The sequence below is a fragment of the Argiope bruennichi genome, chromosome 10, assembly GCF_947563725.1.
Source record: "Argiope bruennichi chromosome 10, qqArgBrue1.1, whole genome shotgun sequence".
Taxonomy (NCBI): domain Eukaryota; kingdom Metazoa; phylum Arthropoda; class Arachnida; order Araneae; family Araneidae; genus Argiope; species Argiope bruennichi.
The window spans coordinates 98,267,218-98,288,483 of NC_079160.1; the positions used below are offsets into that span (position 1 = coordinate 98,267,218).

The following is a 21,266-nucleotide window of genomic DNA, read 5'->3' on the forward strand; positions in this document are numbered from 1 at the left end:
ATATGAGCAAAATATGACACAGATTGAGGAGAAGATGGATAAAAAGCATAAGTGTTTGAACTTTCAAATGTATGTATATTTCTTGTTGAGTTGCTCCAAATGCTTGACAAGATAAATTTGACTCCCGTCTTTTCTAAGTGTTTGTTGGAATGAATTCGAATGCCTGAAGGCTCAGTTTCCCTGAGCTAATTATTTCCAATTGCAGGAAGTCGATCAAACTAGGATGAATGAAACTAGACTGACTCTCACAGTCTAAGAAACGCCGTTTTACTTTTGTTTTACCGTTTGGCCCAATTACATATATTCAAGCAGTTTGCAGATGAATAAATTTGAACGTTATAATGTCAACGTTATTAGTACAAGTAACTGGAATGGTAGTTAAATTTGGATTCTCAGTTACAGTTTTACAGATGGAAACATAATGCTTTTTTTTTTGCATTTATAGCAAAGGGCTGTGTTTTTCCGGGGGCAATTATTTACGTTATGGCCACGGTTGGTGCATAAAAAAACGATTACCAGTTTTCAACTTTTGCTTACGAGTATCTATATCAGTATAATGTTATAATCTCGCGGCCAGTGTCCATTAGTATCACAGAAAGCACAAAATGGAGAACGTTTTTTAATTGGCGTAGTGTTCTTGGAATTAACATACAAGTTAGCATTGGAAGGTTTAAAATCATAGTGAACAGACTGCTAATCTCTAATTTTCAGAACTGTAAGTGTGCCTTCTACCTTTTCAGAGAGAAACTGTGTTAATTTTGTTATATCACCTTTCGAAATTGTCTGACGTTTCGCAAAAATAACCAAACGGTGACAAATGTCATCAGGAAATGCCCGAAGATTTTAGGAGTTAAAATTCGAACATAAGCATTAATGTCCTCTCCCAAAGCACGTAGAACTTGTAATCTTCTATTACACTCAATAAAAACTTCATTCAGTGAAGTTGTCAATGGATTTCGTATTGACTTCAAATTTTCTAAAAAGTCCAAATGAGCTTGGATAATTCTATTTTTATCACCATATTTGTCCGTAAAGAGTTTTTAGTAGCTTCATATCTATTGGTAATAATACTTATACCATCAACCAATCATTTCAGTTCATCTTGTAAATAACTTCTTAAAAAACAAGCTTATCGATAACTGAAAGATTTGGTTAGTATCTACGGAAGACTGAAATTGTTCCCAAAAAATTTGCCACTGTTGTACATCGCCTTTAAATTGTTCTAGCTTAATTGTAGGCAGTTTAACTGAGTAACAGGTGTTGTAATACAAGGGCTGAAATTCATCGCCAAATTATTATTATTAATAGCCGAATCAGTAACGTTATTCGTAATTGGCGCTAATTTATTTTGAATTATTTTTTGAGTTTTAAAAATTGCGAATTCAGTATTGTCGGTATAGCTTTCACACTGTTAAATATCCTTTTCGTATTCTTCATCAGAAAATTAATTATGTATTTCGTTATCCGTTATTTTCATTTCATTCAAAGTAGTCGTTAAGAGATTATAAATATTTTCAACATCTTCAATTGAAAATTCAACTTTTATGTTACTTATTTGAGCAGAAAAACGAGTAATAGTTTTCCATTTCCGTTTGAGTTGCGCCATTTTGTCTATAGATTCATCATGCGTCGCCATTGCAGTAATCCGAAGTATAAACACAAAAAATTCAATAAGAAAGAAAACTTGTAGATATTTCGTAAAAAGCAGGAAGTATAAATTCAAGTTCCTAATTCACGTAGAGTTATCGGCACCATATATTGAGAGATTTTAGTATAATATATATTTATTTCTTCACAATAAGTATGTTATAAGTATATAAGTAGTTTTATAGTATAACAACAATAAAAAGCTGATGCTACTTAAGCTAAATGTAACTATACTAAATTGTTTGCTTGCTTACTCGCCGCAACATCATTCTTCCAAAAATTTCGTTGTTTAGCAACCATCAAATTTTTACAAAGTTTATAATTCTCTCCTGTTTATCGTTGGTATATTCCTAGTGATTGTAATGAGAATTCTGTTTAAATATTTACAGACGACCTGGAGTACCATATGGTATCGATTTAAATTCTATTGATATCCAGAGAGCAAGAGATCACGGATTGCCACCTTACGTAGTCATGGTGAGATTCTGCTCCGAAGAAAAAATAAGCGTTACGACCTTCGATGACCTTGCACCTTTGCTGATGACAGAGGAAAAAGCAGAAAAGTTGAAGGAAAATTATGCGTAAGCATGTATTAGTTCATACAGAGAATTTTTCGAATAATAGTATTGCTAATATTATAACTTTAAAGTTATTTTTTATTTACAATATATTTGTTGATTAAAATGCATTTTATAGATGCATTTTGGTTTAAATCATATTTACACCGCCAAAGATGCCATTGGTCCAACATCGCCAAACATGCCAACAATCAAATCGCTAAAAGTAAAAATCAGAATGATAGTCAACATTGTGCTTAGAGTCGCTGGTAGAATACTGAGTAGGGTTGCTAGAAGAATAATGTATGTAGTTTTTCTAGAAGAATTAGATTAGTTGCCTGCTTGCAATTCTATATTGGCAAGAAATTAAAACGGAACATTAAAATAGATTTCATATGCTATTTTATTATTCAAGATTAATTTTATTGCCTATGAAATAATACAACTTCAGTAAACTTGAATTTTTTTTCATGAAACTTGTATTATAATATAAACAATACAAATTCTAAAAACTTGCATTGTTTCGTAAAATATGTTTGTTGAATGGAGAAAAGCTTAAAAAACGCATCGTAACATAATTTTTATATTCGAAATACCTTTATAAACCTTGTAGATCTTTTTCTGAATGATTCCCCGATTAAAAAGAGACTTTAAAATCGATTCAAACTAATTTTAAAACGTTCTATAAAATGGTTAATTTTTTTTATCCCTTTATACTTACTGATGGACAAAAATGCGACATTCTCTTCAGAAATGGACCATAAAAATATGAAGACATTAAATTGATAATGACGATAACGGTAGGGATTAGAAATTAGTGCTAAAACTTTAGCCTTCGTTGGGAACAAAAGGTAGGAAATCGGAAACTGGACCTATAACCTTTGTTTGTATAGTCTTTTTTGCATCCAGAAAGACTATAAACCTTATTTCAGAAGCCGGAAGCTAGACTTAAAGCTCTAATAATGGAAAAACTGCAATTGGATGATAAGCTAGAACTTCCTAACCCTTGTGTGGATTTTCATAGGATGACAGAGCAATCTAGTTTTACAAGGGATAATGAAAGAAAAACTTTAAAATAACATTTATTGTCCAGCACACTTTTAGAATATATTTAGTTTCAACATTTCCTTCTTATTGACTGATACTGCTTCTTAAACTGCTCACACAGAGTAATATACAGTACAGCACAGTAAACAGTACAATATACAGTACAGTAAAGACAAGCAGATGTACTCTACAAATAGAAATACATCTACATGTAATCTGCAATTGTCGTATATACAAAATCATACGATTCTGACTACATAAGCTGTGAATATAGATAAATTTCCAATATATTGCATGAATTTAGAAATGAATGCGCGTTATTTCAAAACATACTGCAGAAACTTTTAAAAATAATTTCAGTTTGGTAGCTCGTTGAAATGCCTATCTAGAGGACACTCCAAAGAATAGGAAAACTCGGTTTTCTATGATTGAATTAATTTCACATTCTAATTCGAATGTATCTAAGAAGAAACAATAATAAGAAAAGAATTGTTAGCTGATAATAGTACATTAAAGAAACACAGCATGAATATTTAATGATTCTTTTCAGTTTAATTCCCCAGATAGGAAGAGCAGAATTCAAATCTAATTTATTATACTTTTTAACATCTCCAAGAACAGCAGCAATGCCAAGTAAACTAAATCAAAAATCAAGATGGATGCCATACATTATTATGAATAGGGTTGCTAAAAAAATTACTACACTTGCTTGTTTGAAGTATCATATTGGTAACAAATTGATGGAGCACATTAAAGTATATTTCAATTACAAACTTTTGCATAAATATCTAAAGACCATCCATTGTTAAGATGGAAAAAGTGCGTATATGTGACTTTTGGATATAATAACTTCTTTCTTTAAAGTGCATACTTTTTTCAAATTTTATTATCTGATAGTTTAATCATTTTTCTTTAAAGCTATCGTAAGTAACAAAAGCCTGACAGACAGATAGTATAGTGTCTAAATTAGTAACTTTTGCAAACCTCTCGTCTCACTTTAGTAAAAAATCACCAGCAGTCACATTTATACTAAAAACTTTAATTTAATTTTAGATATATTATCATGCCATTTTAAAGCTGCATGAGTGTTGTAACTTTGAATAGTGGACATATGTTAAAAACTACAGATGCATCAACACCTGCACCAAATGTCCACTTCATTGGAGTGGGAGTAAACACGATTGATATTCTACAGAACGCGAACCAGCTACAATATCGTCACTCTGCCACGTGTAAATATAACTCGATTAAATCGATTTTCAAAACATAATTTTATTCAGGTGATTAAGATCATTATAATCAGAAATTGGAACGTTATCAAGAAATTAAAATCTAAAATTATACGTTAATCAAGAAATTAAAATATAAAATTATACGTTAATCAAGAAATTAAAATATAAAATTATACGTTAATCAAGAAATTAAAATATCAGAAATCGGAAACGTGTGAAAGAATACGTCATCTAAGATTTTTCTCCAATATCTAGTGAGATTTTGAGGTAATATGCCCCTTTTTGTTATTATATATTAACTAATCACCTGATCATAGCTAATCATCTGATCGGGTTTTTTTCTCTTTGGAAACGTAATTGAAAAACAATGTTTAATAATGAACTGAAACATAAAAACACGAGTCAGTTCGTAACAAAAAAGGGTAAAACAGTTGTAAAACATTGACCTAAATTTCTGTAACTAAGTTCATAATAGGTTTTTCTTCAGGTATTAATTTTTAATTTTAATATAGGCTAATGTGTTATTTTATCTGCGCCATAGAGCCGTAGAGGACATAGATTTGATGGTAGGGGTGCAGATGGAAGATCCATTTCCTGGATCAGTGGTTGGTCCAACAGCCGCTTGCATCATCGCCAAGCAGTTTTATTCTACTAAATATGGAGACAGATTTTTCTTTGAACATGAAGGGGTGGTACCTTCCTTCACTGCAGGTAATCTATGTTTTAAAGTTTTAAGATCTTTGTCTAAGCAGGTAATCTATGTTTTAAAGTTTTAAGATCTATGTCTAAGCAGGTAATCTATGTTTTAAAGTTTTAAGATCTATGTCTAAACAGGTAATCTATGTTTTAAAGTTTTAAGATCTATGTCTAAGCAGGTAATCTATGTTTTAAATTTTTAAGATCTATGTCTAAGCAGGTAATCTATGTTTTAAAGTTTTAAGATCTATGTCTAAGCTGGTAATCTATGTTTTAAAGTTTTAAGATCTATGTCTAAGCAGGTAATCTATGTTTTAAAGTTTTAAGAATGAAATGACTCTCATTTACAAAACTAAGGATGGTACATACATAAAAATTTCATGTACAAATCCCAATCTCCTACAAAATTAAATGAAATTATGATATATTGTGGCATCAGAACTGTAATGCATCACCGGAATGGATGACAGATCTCTGCTTTAAGCGAACATTCTGGCAACCCTTGACACCGGAAACTGAGTATTTAAAGAGTTTTTCTTCAGTCTGTGTGTGGTTCCCTTGCTTGCATGTGAGGAACCCATGTTTACTTAAAGAATGTAATTTTTATAGAGTTGATTAATTAAAATTTCTTTTGAATTATTACTTGACTAATACCTATAATATAGATTTTTAAAAATAGCTGTAAATTCTATGCATTCTATAAATTGGTCCACATACGCACACAAAAAGCAAAATCGCACTTTTGTCAGTCTATAAATAGAACACAAGACACATAATTAGTTAATATGCAAAGGAGGCTGTTATGCAGTTGGGAATTAATTATCAATTTGTAGATTTCAGATTCCAAAAACTGTTTCTGTACTTATTACTACTAGTTATAATTATTACTTATTACAGTATTAGGAAAACTGTATGTGCACGATAATAAGGTTTTCAACAACGAGCCAAAAATAAACATATTTATGCAATTAATGTTGGTGAAACTTAAATATTAGAATTATTTTCTTCAATATTTTGCAAAAACTCCGCATTGAATAATAATATCAAATATCTATATCTAAACAATTTTTTTTGAGAAGGGCTAGCAATTATTTTTAATGTGCGCATGTTCATAAGTCACAATTTCAAGCAAGTTTTGGGCAATGCGAATTCTAAGTTACATACAAATCAGACGATTGTCAGCTGCAATAATTGTTCGTCGTTTGGGTAGAAATCTAAACCACTCTCCGTTAACAATTAAGTATTTAGGATGCCTATCTTATTAGCACAAAATGCCAAACAATATTGCTCCGATATTTTTTTTAAGATAATGACCACCAACTTGAGATTCGAACAGCATTTTAGCTATATCGTATAATATCTTCTGTTAATAGGGTAGGTTGAAAAAAGGAAGTATATACTTTAAACAGATACTTTATGGACCTGCATGGGTTTTTGTTATCATGTGCTAAAATGATGATGCTTTATGCCAGAGGCATGTATAAAAATACATGGTCAGCAAAGAACTCTAATATTTTTAGCATAAGAACATGAAAATACCTGACATGTGAGGATTTGGTGCAAATTAAAATCCTGCTTTTATTTATGATTGTCTAGATTTCATGTTGTTACGAATCTGTGATGCGGTTTCCCAGCATAGTTGATTCCATAGGAGGTCCCAGAGCTTGACGACCATTTGGCGACTTTGGCTCCAAAATAGATTATACATTAAACTTCCAGAATTTTCCCGATCCGTCCATTAGGAGCCGAGATGCGCCTCGAACGTTCCTGATTGGTGGAGAGGTTTCTAGCCCGGCCTCTTGAGACCTATAAAAGGAGCTGCAGCTGCCGGGGAGTAGTGGTGAATTGAGTAGTCGGAAGCGACAGAGAAGAGTGGTCGAGATCGAAGGTGAAGAACTGGTCTTCCAGGGATAAGCGGAGCAGTGACAGAGTCAAGCGAGTGCTGAACTAAGCTGTGCGCTACTGTCTGCAGTAGAGTCTTATTGTATGCTGCAAGTCTCGGCTGAAGATAATAGTCTTCTGTGCTGTATATAGTTGTCGTCTTTGTGCTGTCCTGTGTGTCTTCGTGTAAATAAACGTCGTTGTTTCATTTTCTACTGCCGCCTGCTGATTGAGTGTTCTCCACACCATATAACTCCCACTATCCAAACGAACCCCGGGAAATTTCGTAACAATAGTAAATATATAGAGTTTCGGAAACAAACACTAACAGAAATAATCGAAGAACACTGAAACAGAAAAGTTGATTCAGTGTAATAACATTGTTGTAAAGGCTAGAATGAAAGTTATAATTTGGAAGTCTCTGTTAACCAAGTGCATTTAATTATATCATTGACATATAATCAGAAATGGTTATTAAAAATATTTCAGAATTTTATACCTTAATTTGTTTGAGTGAATATTATTTAAGGATTCAAATTTCAATTAGTGAGCGATTGGAATCCACTATTTAGTCAGCGGTACATGATAATCTTGTAAAAAAGCTAAATTCAATTTAAATGCAACAAAATATTAGTATGATATAACTTATTGAATAAAATAGATTTATATTCATATGTAGAAATCTGGTATAAAAAAAATCCAGACATAATTTTCACTTTTCTCAATGCAAGAGATTTAAAATTATCACATAGCTATGAACCACAATAGAAACATTTTATCCAAATTAACAACTCATAAAAACTTATGATTGGTACTGTTTATTCACGGATTCTAAAACCTATCTCGCTTTTACGCATGCGTCAGGATGAGGTTATTTGGGCAAAATAGGTATGAGAGAAAAGGTGAAATGAGGAGATGTGTACATTTCACAGTAAAGTGAGCTCGAATTATTCAAAGCTTTAAAACAAAAAATGTGCGGATAACTCGTAATATTGTGAAAAGAATATTCTAATTCACAATAAAATACGTAAGAACAATTTTAGTTACTGTAAGGGGACTGAACATTGAATTATTATAAATAAATGGAAGATTTCTCTTATTAAAATTTGATAATTCGCTTTTTTTACAGAATAATAATAATTTGCTTTATATTAAAACATTCCTTTTTCATTTGTTAATGAATTTTTTGATAACATTTTGAAATTAACAACGGTTCATACTATCGGTAACATTTAACGTTATTTGTGAATGATAATGTTTTGTTTTATTAATTTCTTTGTTTTAAATATCTTATTTCTATTATTATTATTGCAGCTCAGAGGAAATCCCTCAAACAGAGCTCTTTATCTCGTATATTCTGTGATAATTCGAACATCACACATATACAAAAGAATGTTATGCTTCTTCCTAGTGATACGTAAGTTCAATACTCACATGTTTATTTTCACTGCAATTTAAAAACTATTTTAAAATCTGCATTATATTTATGAAATGAAATGCCTCACACTGGTTTCATTTTTAATTTCGTGTCGGAATTTATTCAACTTTAATGTAATTTTTTTTTCTTTCTGTTATTAAATGCGTTCGTTTTAAAAAATGGCTGTCTTCGCATTTCTTATCCATGGATGGCAGCACATCTGTTGAATTTGTTTGTCAATTAATTTAAGTTTAACATTGACTTCAGAAGGATCTATGAGAAACATCGCAGCTGCATTTTCTTTTTATTTCATTTTTTACACCCAGATTTCATATATTTTTTCTCATTACATAAAGATTTTTCATTTAGAAAAAAAAAGTAGACAGCTGTTGTTTTTATATAATATTGCGACCAAATTAAGTACTCCTTTCTATACATTGTATTTTTAAAATAATTTCTTTATTATCTATACATAGTACAAAATGAAGTCTCCTGAAAGCGTCTGTATGTTTGAACCAGAAAAACTCGTGAAATACTTTACTGATGTTGGAGATATTTGTATCATTTTGTAGAGCATTTATTGGGAAGGATTTTAATATATTGAAATCATATCAAAATAAAAAATGGAGTATTATAATTACGATTTTAATTATTTTCCGACTACGATTCGCGAATGCGTAAAAGCAGCATCTGTACTTTCACTTATCCGTGCATATGCAAATCTCAAACTGCGCTTGCGCAAATAGCAAGAATTCTGCTATGCATATGCGATACATTTTTTTGTTTACGTCTGATTTTAAACAGCGATTAAAAACTCATTGTGCCCCCAAAAAGTAGTTCCAACCTTGGCCGGTGCACATTAAATGCCAAAACGCTTCGTTTGTTGCGGGATAATGAAAATGTAGAAGAAATGAAGCGTATGAAACGTTAGGTTGGCAGATATCAGCGAAAGAATGTCCACACTTAGGGAAGAAGAGTCTTTTGTTGATCGAGGTAACCATCTCTCTTTAAATCGCACTGCAATTGAATTACAGAGACAGAATGAATTTCGCCTGTCTGCTGGCAGGGAAAGACAAGGATTACAGAAATGATGCTTCGTTCTCAATGGGAACAATGTCTATAGTCTGTCCATATTGTTCAGCTTTAAAATGGAAAGATGAATCAAAAGGCATGTGTTGTTTACTAGGGAAAATTAAATTAGAAAATGCCATCCCCCTCCTGAACCATTAGATTCATTTCTTACTAATGAACATCTTACTTCCAAAGAATTTACGAAGAATATAGGCCAGTACATTAATGCCTTTCCAATGACTTCATTTATGAGTGCACTGGTGCATGGACACTACTTTATGCCAACATTTAAAGCCCACGGCGAAGTCTACATTTGACTAGTTGTCTCTTTTGTCCTGGCATCAGGAGGAAAAGCAGCCCATATAGTTTACAAAGAAATATTATGAAGCAAGCTGTATTTTATTTTCATATATGATTATACAGAGTTGATAAACAAGTGTGGAACAGTGGGTGCAATGACTTATTTGCATATTTTTAAATTGATAAAAGTGAATTTTAGTGTGCACCCAGCTGCGCCAACAATGCCAAGTCGCCAATAAAGATGGCGCACAAAATAAACAAATACTTCCGCGGAACAGTTACGGTTACTATTTCCCGCCATCTAATTAGAACTTTTTACTGATAAGTATTTTTTTTTTTCATACTGCCCGGTGCCTTCGGCATCTGTAGAAGGCACCGGGCAGAATTTTTTAACTTAAAAAAAACATCCTACGGCTTCGCTAGCACATTGAATATAAGGACTGTGTGGATAACATGAACTGTACATAATCAATTGAAAAGAAAGAATGAAGGATGTTGTACGAACGGATTTTTTAACTTAAAAAAACATAATACGGCTTCGCTAGCAGCGGGAGCGGGAACCTAGTAGCTTCGCTAGCACATTGAACATAAAGACTGTGTGGAAAACAGAAACAGTACATAACCAAGAGAAAAGAAAAAACGGAGAAATAAGCAATTGGAACATTCTCCATACAAAATTTCAAACAAACATACTTTCCCCACCTTCATCAACTTGTAAAAAAATATATTCCACTCACCCTCCATCCATTCTGCCGGTTCGATATCAAACCATTCTCAATACAAAATTTCAAACAAGCATCCTTTCCTAATTTCATTAACTCGTAAAATATATATGTATGCATATTTAACTCGCCCTTCATCCATTCTACAGGTTCGAAATAATCCCGACATAACAAATTATGAAGGGAACCAACCGTTATAACACCAAAAGAATTACGAGAACTGCGAAGAATTCCATTTGCAGCTGTCTTTCAAAGTGAGGATGCAGACGATTTTTTTAAAGCGAATACTGACAATTAAAAATTGCAAAAGAATAAATATTTTCTGTTCGTATTCACATTAAAAAAAGAAAGAAGAAAATAACTTTTAATTATAAGCTTAAATTTCTTTATTTAATAAATTTTAATTATAATAAAGGACAAAAGTAAAATCTTTAAGCGATATTTTTTTAATATTTTTAATTTAACATTTTTCATAATTTAATTGTAGTTTAAGTACAACTCAACCATTTCAAAAAGTAGTAAACAAAACAGCTGTACGGTTGCTATAAGAGGGATCCGATGGGTTGCAATATTGGCGACAATCGGCTGGTGCACACTAATCTTCACTTAGGCCTTTAAATTTTAAAACACTTTTTCTATTGTATATTTTTAATGAATTGTTTTGTCTATGAACATATATTTTGGTACGACCGGAGTTTAACCCCCCGCTTGGCGTATTTTTCAAAAAATCGCCTACTCGCCAACAACGGTCTTGCGCCGTGCGGTCACCGTGAAGCACGTGATCGCAAGACCGTGGTTTTTGCGAAGACAATTTTGAGAAAGTAATCAAAATACAAGTGTTAAAAGCTTAAAATTTAAAATAATGCATAATAATGTTTAAAATTGAAAAAGAACAATTAAAATAATAGAAATTAGATGCAAACAAAAATGCTTAATAACACATTGCTATTTTTATTACAGTTTTTTAAGCATTTTTTTTTTTCTCAGGGGGCTGTGCCCCCTGAACCCCCCGTTTTTTAAAATTTTTAACACGTTTTAAAATACTGCAAAAATACTATTTTAATGCAGAAAATTTTCACTTACCCATTCACATTCGTTTGATGGATGTGAGCAGCCCATTCACTCCACACATTCATTCCATATATTCACTCCACACATTCATTCCACACATTCACTGCACCCATTTACTGGTCAGTCGCCCGATCTAATTTGCCGACGAGGCGCTTGATCTATTGTCTGTGTCTTCGACATGACCTCTCACCCAAGGGGTGTAAACTTTTATGATATCATTTTTGAAATCCTCAAAAGCGTCAGGTCCCACCGAGTGACCGTGGTTTTTCCTCCACACATATTCAAACAGGTACGAATAAAAATAATCAGCCTTATGAGGAGTATTCCTCAAGGCCCTTTTGATCGCCGACCACGTTCCTTCGATGTTATTTGTGTCAGGTCATGAGGTTTTACCTCATTCATAAAGCATCCATCCAAATTTTTCTTATAATCCACACATTCCATCGTAGCAGAGAGGCAAGAGATCGTGTGAGAACCAAAGAAAGGAAATGTTAAACTTGATTTTTGAAATATAAATATAAGAAATTTGAAAATATAAAATTTTTAGAAACTATCCAACTATCCAATCATAAAGTAGATGTCCGACCATAGCAGACAGCGGATCACGTGAAAGATAATAGGGTTGCCAGAAGAAGGACCACAAAAACGGCCGTTGAAATTTTTGGCGCGTTATCGCTAACTTGGCGAAGAACTTGGCTTAAACTCCGGTTCAACCCATATTTTTACCTTTTTAACATATGGGAAATTTTAACATATGTATTTTTTTAAATGTGAAACAGCTTTTATATACAGTCATTTATGGTCAAAAAATTTTATCGCCAAATTTCAGCGAAATGGCTGAATGTGGCGCGAACGGCAGCAATAGCGTTTCCAATCGCGAGGTTCCGAGGAACGCTGTAGCAAATTAGCGGAAATATAAAAAAAAATCAACAAATGCAGTAAAATGAATGCACGCAAAAAAAATGTAATCTAAAATAATGAAAGTAAGCAGAAGAAGCTTGTGCAGCAAAAAACAATCAAGGGAAATGAACAGGAAAGATTGAAATATAGTAACATAAAAAAATGGCGGCCATGTACCCCCAAATAAAGCGCCACCGAAAAATTGCCAACCTCGCAAGGCGCCAAATGACAGTATATCAAAGCTTAGGCCTAAATATTTCTGAATATATGCTATAAAAAATTGTTCTGTAGTTATTTTTGAGGATTTCTAAATATCTTTTTATGTTATGTTGCGTGACAAGCTCATGTCGTATCGGGTGGAGGCTAGACTTAACTAATTTTTCCTCTTAGATGTCATGCCACGAGCAACGCTGTACGGGTACTGCTAGTATATTTGTAACTATCTAATGAATTTTACAAAAAGCTGTCAAAATGACTACAAAGAAAATTTTTTCAACAATTTCAATATGTTCTTTTATTATTAATATGAGTAATGTAATCAAATGAAAAGAGTTATTTTTTGTAGAAATCCTGAAGTACCTTGTGAAGACATTCCAGGGGTCGATTTATTTCTCTGGGCCGAAAATCAATCCATGCAAATAGCACCAGTCATGATTCATAATTGTCTTCCTATTCTGTCATTATTATTTATACAGAAATATAAAAATGTTTTGTGATGTATCTATTTTTTCTATAACTTCTATCAAGTACTAGAAAATGTTCACTTACTTATGACAGCGATATTTTTCAATAAAAGTGTTTGAAAAAATAAAATCCAATAAAAGTTTTTATCTCTAACTAAACCTTATTTATTGGTTACTCTGTACATATTAAGATGCGATGTCTCCACGGTGTTCTGAAAGCTAGCCAGTATCGTGAAGATATCGTAACATTGGCGTGTGGCATTTTGTGTGAATCGGGAAATTTCTTATTAAGGCACACATTTGACAATTTTATGTATAGTTCGATTATTATTGAAGTATTTTATAAATTTTTTGAATTTTATCATTAATAAATTTGGAAAATTTTCTTTGTGAAGGTATTGAATCCTGTAAGAAAGTCATTCCTCTTAATAATATACAATATGTCCCATTCCAACTCAGCTCTCGGAATCTAACAAAAAAAATTATTTAAAAATTTTATTACTTTTGTCGATAGTAACCAAAATAGCTCAAAAAGTTTTCAATTGGATTGCAGCGGTATCTTCAAGATAATATTTAACCTTCCCTATTAGCACAAGATTTTTTCCGATATCTACACGATATTCTGAATATCGGATAATATTGTGATAATACGTTGTTGTACATTTCGTTCTAACAAGGTTTCAGCGAATTGGGATGTGCGAGGATAGAACCTGGGACCTTGTGGTTCGCTGTCCAGTAACAATAACCATTATGCAAAAGCAATTAGCTGTTGTTTAATGGGCCTGTACCCTGTTGAGTAGCACCAAGCGTTATGGCGAACGTGTGCGTGGGTGAATGGTTGCTGATGCTGCTGCGCCAAGTGAGTCTGGCGACTTTGGATGCTGCGTCAAGTGAGTCTGAACGACTTTGGTTGCGGGTAGATGACGCCACAACAGCTGTATGAAGGTTGAAGGTTCATCGTCCGAGGTCACCAATTTAACGGTAGGTGATGCACGATTGTGGAATGTGCGAGGATAGAACCTGGAACCTTTTGGTTAGCAGTAAAGTAACATAACCATTATGCAAAAGTAATTGCCCATGCAGCGTAGTTGTTAACTGGCTTATATGCTATTCACCACAGGGTCATAATATCGAATAATATAGTGCAAAATATTTGTTATAATAGGGGAAATAAGAAAAAAATGACTTGTGGAATTTAGTTAATTAATTAATTTTTATTTTATATCTGCATCTTTTTTTTTTTATGGTCAGATGATTATTCTTCCCGACTTTGAGCAAATGTTCACTCTAATGTCCATGCCAGTCATTTTTAAATTTTGCTCGTGACTTTGTAAAAGGTCATAGCAAACATCTACTTACTAGTAACACATATATATTGTACAATATTTTAAGATATAAAACAATATTCGCAATTTTGTACAATATTGTTTAATATTGAATAATATTATATAATATCGTATAATATTGTGCTATCTGGGCTAGGCAAAGAGTCACTTGAATTGGAAGTATAGTTTTGATGAGATGTAAAAAATCAGATCATATCATTTTTTTCCCTCAACAATAACTATTGTTTTATATTTGTACTTCAAAATTTGTTCTAATTTAAACCATCTCAACAATATTATATTAGCTATAATCGCGTATATGAAAGACGACCTATACGTTTAAGATGTACGTACACACTAGAAGATTTTTTTTTAAATTTTAACTTTCAAAATCCAGTTTTATTCACAGTAGGTCATTAATACATGTTTAAACTTATTTCAGTGAGAAAAAACCATACTATACTAATTATGAATTAATTAAATAATATTTAATGGGCTAATTAGCATATTTTTTTAAACATGATACCTTAAATTCTAATTTGTATAGACACACAATTCTAGTTGGAAATGATGCCTAATATTAGTCTTCATGTTGTCTGCCTCAATCAAGTTATAAAAATATATAGTTTTTATAACAATTTTATTACAAAATTATAACAAAAGCGAGATTTTTTTCTTTCATTTTAACTTTTAAATAGCAATTAAAAATATATTTCTATAAATATATCTTTTAATGAGACACAAAACATCCACTATTTCATACAGATTATTTTGATATATAAATAACTGTATTTGGTTCATTTCTTGGTGAGTTATGATTGTTTGAATGAAGCAACATAGTGGAAAAATACCATTCTTCATAAAATGAGTTTTAAAAAAAACCGTAATTAGAGTTTTTAATGAAAGCACCTCAAGAAAAATAATTATAACTCGAGAAATATTTCGAATATTGACAACATCTTTGTATCGTTTGAATGCTAAAGGATCAGAGAACATTATTAAGCAATAAAAAAAATATTCGATATTTTGAGCTATTTTCGAAGTGTCAAGTGTGTATATACACCTTAATCGCACATGAAAGTTATTCCAAGCTTTAATTAGATGTTTATTACTTACAACATTACAATCGGCGTTTCCAAAAGGAATATAAGACCAGAAAGTTGTTGAATAGAATCTGTGACATTCATTCAGTGACCGTACTCGTCTGTTTTACGGTTCTCATTTCCGCTCTGCTGCTTTTCTTCAAAACCGCTTGCGTAACATAAAGTTCGGTTCAATTCAGACATGCAAATCATCAGCAGACTTTCATCGATAAAGTAATTATTTTCTATGATATTGTGAAGATCATTAAAATTTGATAAAAAATAAAATATCAAGAATTATGAAATCATAAAATGTTTGGCAACTAATTTTATATCATTAATAAGAGATATTTGAATATTCGAAAACTTGATCATGAGAAGCTGAAACGTTTTATTCATTCTTTCGTATAAATGAACTTAAGAGAAAGTAAATAATATACATAGTATTGGGTAAAAAGTATTGGGGCACTTGGCATGAATAACTACAAGGCTATTTATATAGCTATTTATCACATTATAATAAAAACAAAATGAATCAAGAAATATTTTAACCTTTGGTGTACAATTTGTAAGGAAAATTTTATTGATATTTTAGAATTACATTTTTATCTAGTTTTTCAAATATAATTCAAACCGAAATAGGAGTAAAAAAAATATTGGGACACTTTTGAAATAAGAAATTTAACAAATATATAGCACATCAGTGGAATTGAATTTACTACCACTTTTTTTAGACTATAATTTTAAGCATAAAAGTTTCAACAGATAAGATTATTTATAGAAAAAAAAATGGCGATAAACAAAGCTAATCGGTTGATGTGCGAAATCGTGTAATATGCTATTTGAAAAATAGAAAATCCATTCGTTGTATAGGACATATCTTGAAATGGAGAAATGGTCTAATGTTTTTAACATTATTCACTGTTATAAGAAAACAAATAATGTAAAATACAAGCAAAGATCAACGCGTCTAAGGACATTTAATGAACATGAACAGAGGTGGATTGTGAAACAAGTTCACTTTAAACGAAAAACTTGTACAGAAAAATTGACTCTGCAATGTAAAAGTAAGTTTGGAAAATCTATAAATCCTAAAACTGTCAGAAATGCGTTAAGAAAACATATATATCATGGCAGAGTACCTCAAAGAAAGCCCTACATAATCAAAGCAAATCGACAAGCTAGGTTGGCATTTGCTAAAATGTATGCAAAGCAGCAAAGAGAATTTCGGTAAAATATAATTTTTATTGATGAAAGCAAATATAACATTTTCGGATAGGATGGTATCCAAAGCGTTTGGAGGAAACCAAATTCAGCTACGTATGTCAAAAATTTAGAGCCTATTGTCAAATATGGAGGCGGTAATCAAAGAGTCGGGGGTTGTATGGGAAACACTAGTGTCGGAAAGTTGAAACAAATTATTTAACTAAACTTTGTTGATGGTACAATGAATAAATATGTCTATCTTGACATTCTCAAGCGAAACTTGAAGAAAAGTGAGAGCAAACTTGGAATTTCACGACATTTTAAACTAAACCAAGACAATGACCCTAAACATACTGCTAGTATTTGCAAATAATGGATCCTCTACCACTGCTCTAGTGTTATTAAGATTCCTGCACAAAGTCCAGACCTTAATTCCATTGAGCATGTGTAGAATTATTTGGAGCAAACACAATATGAACAACAAATTTCTAACAAACAGATATAAGAAAGCATTTGATAAAAGAGTGAGTCAAAATCGATTGATCATTTTGCAAAAAATTATTCCAATCTATGCCATATATATATATATATATTCTCTTCGTGATCCAATTCCACTTTCGGTTTAATTAATCCCTTGTTAAAAATAATGCACCATCAGTATTACGTATCAAATGAAAGTGATACTTCCGTTGCCCTTATCAAAGGTCAACATAGTATTCCATCGGCGCGTGGCCGGAAATCCCATCTTATATAAGACGAGTGATCATTTGTGAGGCTCTTTTTCTCCCTTTTTTTTCTTACTTCTGCTTTTGTGCCGCACTGCGTCTGCTTGTAAATAAATTGCTTTTGGATATTAAATTAAATTATATAAAAAAATGGATATAAAATTAAATTATATAAAAAAATGGATATTAAATTAAATTATATAAAAGAAATGGATATTAAATTAAATTAAAAATACAGCATCTCGTCTGTCTTCAAACCTGCCTCCTGCAGGAACCAAAATAATATTATATATATATATATATATATATATATATATATATATATATATATATATATATATATATATATATATAATATTATTTCTATACATAAAAGAAGAATATATATATTAATACAGGTGATACGGAAATTCTACAGTTTTATCGGGAGCTAAATAAATATATTTAGCGTAATGGTTGTTATATATAAATTTTTCCATTTTAAAAAATTACGCAACTTTAGCTTAATTCATAGAATATTATTCAAAAAAAAGATTGTTCATATACTTAGAAAGTTTTAATAAATATTGTCACTTTTAACTTGAATCTCAAGTGACTTTTTTCTGACATAGATGCATTTTTATATAAACATTTAAACTTGCAAAGTGCCTTCTTTTTTTCTGCGTTACATGCAGCATATAAATCAGAAAATAAATCTCAATCAATAAAATCTCAAAATTAATTTCATTTTTACGACAAAATGCAAGATCTTAATATGATTTTTGCTTATTTTTCCAGAAATAAATTGATCCAATTATTAAAATGAGATCATATAATATCTATAAAAAATCCCTCGACCTCAAGATTCTCAATCTCAATCCCTCAATTTCAAATCAGATCAGATAAATTTTAATAAATTCTCATTTTGAAAAATATTTTTCCTCCTTTCCAATATTCATAATAAGCATTTCACAAATTCTCAAACATACGAAATTATTAAGAAAGAAGATATCTAACATATTATTTCGAATGAACTGGGACTTTTCAGGAACGTTTTTTCCCCTGTTTACGCTCGATTATTTCAAGAGGCAATATAAAGAAAATTTTTAAAAATTCTTTTCCGATATGGAACTGTTTTTCAGCCACTGTCACTACTTCCATGTTATCGACATTCATTTTATGCAATCTATAAATCAGTTGGAGGGAGAAATGCATATTCAGAACGACGCTATGTCATTACCTATATTTCAAACTAATTTCTTTCATCAAGTAATTCGAGTTATGAATCATTGTCCCCATCCTGCGTCTATGCTCTATAGATATTCTTAAATTCTCATTGATTTCTTCTGTAAAATTGTCTGCATAGCGAATCAACTAGTCGTTATTGATCATTTAACCCTTTAAAGGGCCATTTTTTTCTAGTCATATTATGTTAAATATTTTTAGGCTTGGAATTAGAATAAAAAAGGGATTCATTTAGCTTATTAGATAAATTTAATTTGACTCATTAATTAATTTGGTTAATGAATAATTAAGTAACAAATCGACACATCATTTTGTCTGAGATAAAGAACTGAAGCCTCTAAGTTTCTGACTTACTAAAAAAATTTGTCAGAACTTATGCCAACCTACATAATTTCATACAAAGATTGATAAATTTGGTGGGAAGCATATTTCCCAAGGCCTTAGTAGGGGTCAATATGTTTTTGGAAATTTCAGTTTTATGTTGCATGGATATATATTTAATTTTTCGGTTTAAAGATGAATTTAAGTATTATTAATTTCTAATAAATTGAACAGTATAAAATTATTAGTCAGAAAATTTTAAACTATTTGAATGTTTTAAATTATAAACAGAATCTAATCTATTAAGAATGCTTTATTACTTTTAATAATATAAATTTCAGGTAAGAAAATTGTACAAAATACTTTATAGGGACCTCTTATTTGATCTAAAATTATCAAACATATTTAGGCATTTTTTGACAATAAGTGCTTATTAAGTAGGAATTTTCGGAATTGATTAGTTAAAAATTAAATGAAACGTTACTTCTTTTTTATACTTTGTAATATACATTGCAAGAATATACTTTTATGCCAATTCAAAAAAAAATTATTCAACGATACCAATTTTATATCTATAGAATTTTTTTGCTGTTTAAAAATATTTTAATAATATTTGGCAACAATATTTTTCATTATTTCGTGCCTGATTTTACATATATACTTATAGAGATTATATTAAATCAATTTTTGTGTGTATTCTATTGTTTCTGAAATGAAGAGTAAATTGTTAAAAATGATATTAAACCAGAACCAGTAGTCTCTCTAAAACTCTCGCATACTCTCTGATAAAACTGCCATACCAGAGCCCTGGCGTTCAATAGTTATGAAATTTTACTTTTTGACGTGAATTTAACATTTTTGCGGAATATATCATATAATTTGGCGGAATTTTTGGCGATTAATTCCTGGCATGCGATTAATACTATCAGAAAATGATTTGAGCTTTTCTCAATCGATTGACATAAAACTTGGCACAAAACTGCACTTGTAGTAACAAAACTCCATAGTTAATTTGATATATTTAGGTCATTGAGTTTTCAAATGACCACTTTTATATGTTTCTGGAAATATGGACCGACAGACAATCAACCCGGTGTTGGTGTTGGCTCATAATTTGACAGATGTCTACACTATAGATGTTAAATTTGTGTACCGAATCTTATTTATCTAGCTCTCTTCCTTTTTTAGTTACAGTTTTAACTTATATTTACACAGACGGGCTTCCTCTGAAAAGATTTTATTTAAAATTTGATAGAAATCTGCAAATTTGGGGTAAAGGACATATGCCAAATTTCAACTATATATCTCCATGTGTTTTTGAGTTATCTTGTCACAGAAAGACCGACACACAGACGGACAATTTCATAAAAAAGTATTTCTCGAACTCAGGGAGTTTCAAAACGTGTTGATTCGATAAAATCTTGAGTTCGAATTGTTGGATGATTACTGGACTTTCTCTATACTACTTATACAAGAAAATAAAAAATAAATAAATAAATAATAAAAAAACGGATGAATCAGGCCTAAAAAGTTATTATGCTACGCTTCGAACTAAAAATCCAATTTAATTTTATTTTTAATACTTGTAATGATTCAGCTATCGCCACTCTTTTGCAAATCACGTACAATTATAATCACTTAGAGAAAAGAAAGACAAACGATTTTTGCAATCACGTACAGCAAAGAAAATGATGATGATGCTGTCGTGTCCGCGTTACCACGGAAAGGGGGTGCAGTGGCTTCTGAGGGTAAAGACCGCTGAACACCCGAGGGCAGAAGTCTGATTTCTAGCTCATATGAAGATGAAACTCACACATTTGCTTGCGCAGCCCCTTTTTACAGGGGGGCACATTCACACACCTTACAGAAAGAACACAGATGAAGAACAACAATGCCGGAACCGGGATTTGAACCCGGGACGCCCAGATCATGAGGAAGATGCGCTACCCCTATGCAAGGACGCCGACGAAAAAAATAATGGCACTGACAATCACCGATCACATAAAAATTCATATAATATTTAGAATCCTTATAATGTAGAAAGTTGCGCAACATGTAACCACTTCCATTGAAGAAAAGTCCGTGATATTAACAATTACTATTATTGGAGTAAATAGTGTAAAGTTTACAGCCCCTAACAAGAATTTGAAAAAATATTT

At 31.3% G+C, this 21,266-nt stretch overlaps 1 protein-coding gene across 1 annotated transcript in view; it reads left to right on the forward strand.

The window, feature by feature from the left end:
- LOC129988270 (peroxidase-like) overlaps positions 1-13,371 on the forward strand; it is a 48,874-nt gene extending 35,503 nt beyond the window's left edge. The window contains exons 11-14 of the mRNA XM_056096457.1: positions 2,037-2,228; positions 5,025-5,194; positions 8,375-8,477; positions 13,107-13,371. Coding sequence (XP_055952432.1) covers positions 2,037-2,228; positions 5,025-5,194; positions 8,375-8,477; positions 13,107-13,257 — 616 coding nt within the window. The 3' untranslated portion in view covers positions 13,258-13,371. The remainder of the gene's footprint in view (positions 1-2,036; positions 2,229-5,024; positions 5,195-8,374; positions 8,478-13,106) is intronic.
- Positions 13,372-21,266: the final 7,895 nt, after the last annotated feature.